Raw genomic sequence first — 6,000 nt, forward strand, 5'->3', positions numbered from 1 at the left:
TTCGAGAAGGCGACTCTGTGGCGTCCCCCACTCTGGGTACCTATTGCAACACAGTTCCTGCTAAAGTAAGGTCAATGGCGAACACCATGTGGGTCAAATTCCACTCTGACTCCTCTGAATCCAGAGCTGGCTTCGAGGCGACCTACTCTACAGGTTTGGGTCTTGAGTATCTCTCTGATCGTGAATACCACCGACATTCTGGCTTGAGCGTATGCGAGGGAAGAAGGTTTACGCGCGTGTGTCTGTGCGTGTGTGTCCGTCCGTGCGTGTGTGTGTGTGTGTGATTAAAGGGAGGGTACGCGATGTAAATATATGCTGTTTGTGTGTTTAGAAATGCTAAGACTGTAACTGCATTATTTCGCTTTTCTTTTCAATAACATTTGCCGGTTTCTTATGTCTGTTTTAGATTGGGTGCAATTCCCTATAAATAATATTCTAACATGCATTTTGTGCTATGCTCAGCACTCAATATGCTTTTTTTAATTAAATCTCAATACATCATTCCGTAGAAAAGAAAAAAGAATTTTGTGGATGCGAAGAAGTGAATGGATTTCAAAAACAAAAACACTTCAAGACTGAATCTTAACAGATGCGATAGAAGGGAGATAAGTATGCAACATCCTCAGTTTAGTTTAGTCCCTTGATTATACCACGAACTTGTATTACTCCGTGATTATGCTGGTCGGTGGTTAAAGAGGATGTGTGCATGCAGCTGTTTACAAGCATCCTCAGAGCGGCCATTGCAGACCGGTGTCAATCAGATGAGGTGTAAAGGTGTCTCTCCATTTTGATGTTTTCGGAGGGAGGTTCTTGCAGTGCTATGCCCGGTCACGTGGCCTCGCCAGGTAAGCTTGTGCCGCTTTGATGTCGCCGAAAGGAGTGGATACATACTCGGGGATATCTGCATAAGAATGATGCTGAGTAAACAAAACCAACACAAGACAAAATGAAATAATTAGTGTTGAAAACATCTCCAAAAATGTTCTAATATGTATGATACAGACACGTACATCTCAGAAGTGTTTTAATCTGTGCGCCTCCACTCGAGCAGGTTGACTATAGAAGTTATAAAAGGTAGTTCTGATTTTATATTCAGGACTCATTCGCCAGAAGTTTCTGCTGATGACAAACACGTATCTCCATGCCATTCACCGCATGGACGTGGACACCGGAAGTAACTTCGTCATCCCAATAGACGGCCTGTCAAACCCCATTGCCCTCGACTACGACCCAGTGGATGGTCGACTATACTGGACGGACGTCATTGAAAAGACGATTCGTTCCTCAAACCTCGATGGCAGTGGTGTGCGCCTAGTCCGGAATCTTGGCCCTCGTGAGTTCCTTGTCTCACAGACTCTCTCTTACACACACATATACTCTCTCTCTCTCTCTATCACACACACACACACACACTGTATCTCTGTCCTCGCTCTCACACACACACACAAACCACACACACTCTCTCTCTCTCTCACACACACACACACTATTTCTCTCTTTCTTTACACACACACAAACCACACACACACACTCTCACACACACTCTCTTTCTCTTTCTATTCAAGACATAAGCTGATCACTAATTCATCAATGTTTCTCTTAGTGATTAACACCTGAGCATCAGTGTAGTTCACAATAAAATAATTAGGGGTGTGCTCATTCACATCTAGGAACCTTTATGGAAGAAGGTAAAGTTTCTTCAAAACTTTCCTTTGCATTATCTAACTCCAGTTCTCATCATACTTCAGCTCTTAATTGGACTTGTGAGTCAAATAGTTTTACAAAAACTCTTTGAATCTCTTTTATAGGTTCTAAATTTTAATAATAGATAGAAAGTCTTTCCGACTTCTAAAAATCATATCTTCATGCAATTGGAAAAACAAACCTTGGTTGAAACAAAATTCCAAAGTATGGTTACCTTTCTCTAAAGTAGCATTTCAGATTGAAAAATAATTTTTATCCTCCAGAGGCAATGCCGGATGGACTTGCAGTGGATTCAGCCTCGAGGCTTATCTTCTACACTGATGCAGGAAATGACATCATTGCCGTGATTGCAATCAACAGCTACCACCACAAAGTTGTCGTTGATTCCAACCTTAATGAACCTAGGGCCATAGAACTGGACAAACTCAATGGGTAATGATGTTGCCGGTAACAACGTCTGATGATAAACGGGTTTTAGTTTGTAAATTTGTTTAAAGACTACAGATACAGAATAAATTAAATAGAAAAACACCCCACCAGCCTATATTTCGATAAAGAAAAAGGATTGATATTTTGAACCAGGGTTTTCTTATCTCTCACTCTCTCCCTCTCCCTCTTCCTCTCCCTCCCTCTCTCCCTCCCTCCCTCTCTCCTCTCCCCCTCTCTCTCCCCTCTCTCTCCCTCTCTCCCTCTCCCTCTCCCTCTCCCTCTCCCTCTCCCTCTCCCTCTCATCATTTTTTTGGTGTTTGCACGGTGGCAGGGTGATGTACTGGAGCGACTGTGGGCGCCACCCCTAGAATAGAGCGAGCCAACTATGACGGCACTGGACGCAAGACTCTGGTGTCAGGGTTCCAGTACCTGCACTGGCCAAACGGTCTGGCTCTGGACACAGTCGGTGAGTCTCACTCTTACTCATCATGTCCGATGTAAAAGAGTTTCGTCATGGCTGTCTTTGACCGCCTCAACCTACAATGTCAGAAGGCCAGTCTTCTATTTCTGATTTTTTTACTACCAGAGTTTGTTTATATAAAAGATCTCGTAATTGGTTCTTGGTATGTGTTACAGTATTCCTGGTTTTTAAGCCCTCTCGGCTTAGGACCCGGTCTCGAGGTAAAAGTGAAGTCAACCTTAGAGATGCTGAAGTCCCTACAAGTGATTGTAGTGTGCCCAAGCGATAGAGTTTTTAAAAAGGTGTAGTTTCACGGCTTTTTGTCTGTGGGGAGTAGGATAACAGAGAGTGACAATAGATGTGGTTTGCTATCGAGCGAAATGGAGTTGATTACAGACTTTGTGCTATCGTCGCGGTCCTCTATCATCACAATCATTCTTTGGGTTAAAGAAAGGATCGAGCTTACGAACAGAAAGACATGCCTGCCAATTGTTTTATCAGATGCACCTTGCAATTTCTGTGATAGATTCGTGCTGATCACTTAGCACATATCTCCTTGCTGATGTTTATATTCTTGGTTTTTCTTGTGCGTGTGTGCGTGTGTGCGCGCGTGCAGCTGGAAGGCTCTATTGGGCAGATGGATTCACGGACAAAATTGGCTGGACAGACCTGGAGGGCACAAATGTCTCAGTCATTGCCTTCTTTCCAGGGAGACATATGTTTGGTCTGGACATTTATCTCAACGAACTCTTCATTACAGACTGGGGGTTAGAAGATGTAATGCTAGTGTTTGAGTAAATAATTTAATGACAACTCTCTACTCGTCTGTGTCCAAGACACGTTTGAGATAACTTTGTCCCCTTTTATTCCTTGTGGAAGGAGTGTATTAAAATGTTACTTTTGGTCACCATATTCCATATTTTATCAGACACGAGTTATAGATGACGATAAAGTGGACCTTTTATTTAATATAAAAGTGTGTGTGTGTGTGTGTGTGTGTGTGTGTGTGTGTGTGTGTGTGTGTGTCACAGTGTAGTCCATGGTATCCAGATGTAAAAGTCAGAAGTACCTAGGAGTATAACTTTACAGACTGTAACTTTGTGAAGTCAGTAACTTAATTTAATTAAATTAAATTAATGACAAGGTTCCATTGAATGTCACAGTAAGCCACCTACTTCATCTTCCTACATCCATCGCGTCAGCGCTGATGGGAAAACTACGAAAATTATTGGAAGCTTTGCGGGAATATTAAATGACATACACATCTACTCAGAAGAAACTGATCACAATGGTCAGTGACTTCGTCTGTTTCGACAGATTTTCTCAGTGAATGTTTGCTGTCTTTTGATTTTTTTTTCATCTGTGTGTACTACACATTATTAAAGTAATAATAATCATAAAAGTGCTGTTGTAGGAACATGCTGTCAGTCACATGTTACTTTCCGAATACAACTTTCACGCGCTTAACAACTTACCATCTTACCACTGGTTTGAACTGAGCAAGTTTAAAGAATCTTTTAAGTTAAATGTCGTTGAATTTAAGCTCGTTGTTCTACTGTTTCTCGGCACCGTAAGTTGACATTATTAAGTTTCAATTCATTACATTTTTCTCGAGAGTCACTTCGTTACTCTTATTTATCGCTAATCGCAGAACTGAATGGATGCGGTAACAACAATGGTGGCTGCGACTACATCTGTATACCTGCACCTGGGAACACCAGCCAATGCTTGTACCCGGATGGTATCTCTCCAGTCGTCACCACGAAGGCCATTGCCACGCCCAGTACCAACGCTAACACAGTCACTTTTGATGACGTCAGATTCACCACACCCGTCACCAGTGTCACAACCACCACTACCAGAGCCACAACCACCACTAACAGACCTACAAGTGATGTCAGCACAGTCTTAACTGCCATCAGCAGAGTCACTGCTGGCCACACTGTGGTCCCAGATGACGTCCACACAACTACAACTGGCGTCCATGACGTCATGTCAGGCGTCACCAACTTGAGTGGTGGCATCAACACAAATCACGGTAAGCGCTTCATGGTATCGAGGAAACTTTAGCTTCATCTTTTCACTAGAGAGAGATAACCAACGAAAGTTAACTTTTAAATCTGACTAGTCACTAGCCCTCTTCTCGTAGTCATAACAACCCAGACTGTTCGACATTGAAAACGGAAACCCTACAAGTACCTCATGTGTTTGTGGAAGTTTCTCTGCGTTAAAGGATAACAAATATCATTTTCTTTTAAGGTTCCGAACCTCTTGGCATCAGCACAAGTATCTTCATATTTATCATCGGCTGTGTCATCTACATCCTTACAATTGCTTCATGCGCCACCATCATCCTCGTCGTCGTCAAAAAAAAAAACTGTAAGATTGCGACAATTGTTGTAAACCTTTGTGAGCGTCATCAGGCGATGTATAAATCCCACGTTCTTGATCACATATGTATGTGTATGCATGTATAGTGTATAAAAGAACGCATCATAAATGTTTGTTCAAATTGTCGAGTTCCCTCTATGCTGTGTGTAGGCGATATCAGCAAACACGCAATATTGGGCCAAGATTGGCTAAAGCTTGTTACATTGCTCTTTGCCAAGCATCTCCCAAACAAATGCCAGCGTTAGCCAGAGTTCGCAGTGCGTGTGGGAAGATTGGCAAAGATAGACAAAGCCGTTAACCTGCCGCCATTTTCGACTAAACTATGGCCCCGACATTGAGCCAGTCTTGCCAGTCTTGCCAGTCTTCCAGTTTGTGCCACGTAAACAGCGCGAAATAAAGTTAATCGCTCGGTTTTTACTGGTGTTAGTTGCGTACGGATCTTCACATTTCGTAGAAAGTTTTCAAGGTAAAAGTATCAAGATTTTAAATATTTTTCGATCAGTATCTGAAATTTTAACAAAGATGAGCGATTCCTAACTGGAGACTCATCATCTTATAGAAATGCATCATTAAATTTTTAGGTAAAGAACAACATTTAATAAGACTTTTAAAACTGATTTCTCAAGTAATTAAAGTTCTTTTATAGGAAAATTTCTCTAGCTTTTTCTAATGATGAAATGTTTTTGTAATATAACATGACTTTTTTTTAATTTCAAAGGATGTACCACCTTATCGACATTGTTGACAATGGCAAGAAATCAGCAGCGACTGTGCCTGATGAGTGGCTTTTGTTAGGCATCGCAAAGAAATATTTTGGCCTGGATCTGATGGGGATTCAACTTGGGTAAAAAATTATTAGGAAGCTAGACCTGTTTATTATATGAGTGGCAATGTGTTGATATGAGAGTATGGTTGTTAGTGAATCATTTTAATGAGGATTGGCCTGTTTGTAAAGCACTCAGCAAATTATTGGAAAAGCGCTGTAGATATGTCCATTATTTTGTTTGTGTATTAAA

General features: G+C 41.6%; 1 protein-coding gene across 2 annotated transcripts in view; it reads left to right on the top strand.

The window, feature by feature from the left end:
* Window positions 1-5,719, top strand: part of LOC112557539 (low-density lipoprotein receptor-related protein 4-like) — a 28,165-nt gene extending 22,446 nt beyond the window's left edge. The window contains exons 10-12 of one of the 2 annotated variants that reach the window (XM_025227478.1): window positions 4,245-4,631; window positions 4,853-4,972; window positions 5,703-5,719. In XM_025227478.1, coding sequence (XP_025083263.1) covers window positions 4,245-4,631; window positions 4,853-4,972; window positions 5,703-5,704 — 509 coding nt within the window. In that variant the 3' untranslated portion in view covers window positions 5,705-5,719. Of the gene's footprint in view, window positions 1-4,244; window positions 4,632-4,852; window positions 5,086-5,702 lie in introns of those variants that run through there. The other variant, XM_025227477.1, reaches the window with a different exon arrangement.
* Window positions 5,720-6,000: the final 281 nt, after the last annotated feature.

The sequence above is a fragment of the Pomacea canaliculata genome, linkage group LG2 (genome assembly GCF_003073045.1).
Source record: "Pomacea canaliculata isolate SZHN2017 linkage group LG2, ASM307304v1, whole genome shotgun sequence".
In the NCBI taxonomy this organism is placed as follows: domain Eukaryota; kingdom Metazoa; phylum Mollusca; class Gastropoda; order Architaenioglossa; family Ampullariidae; genus Pomacea; species Pomacea canaliculata.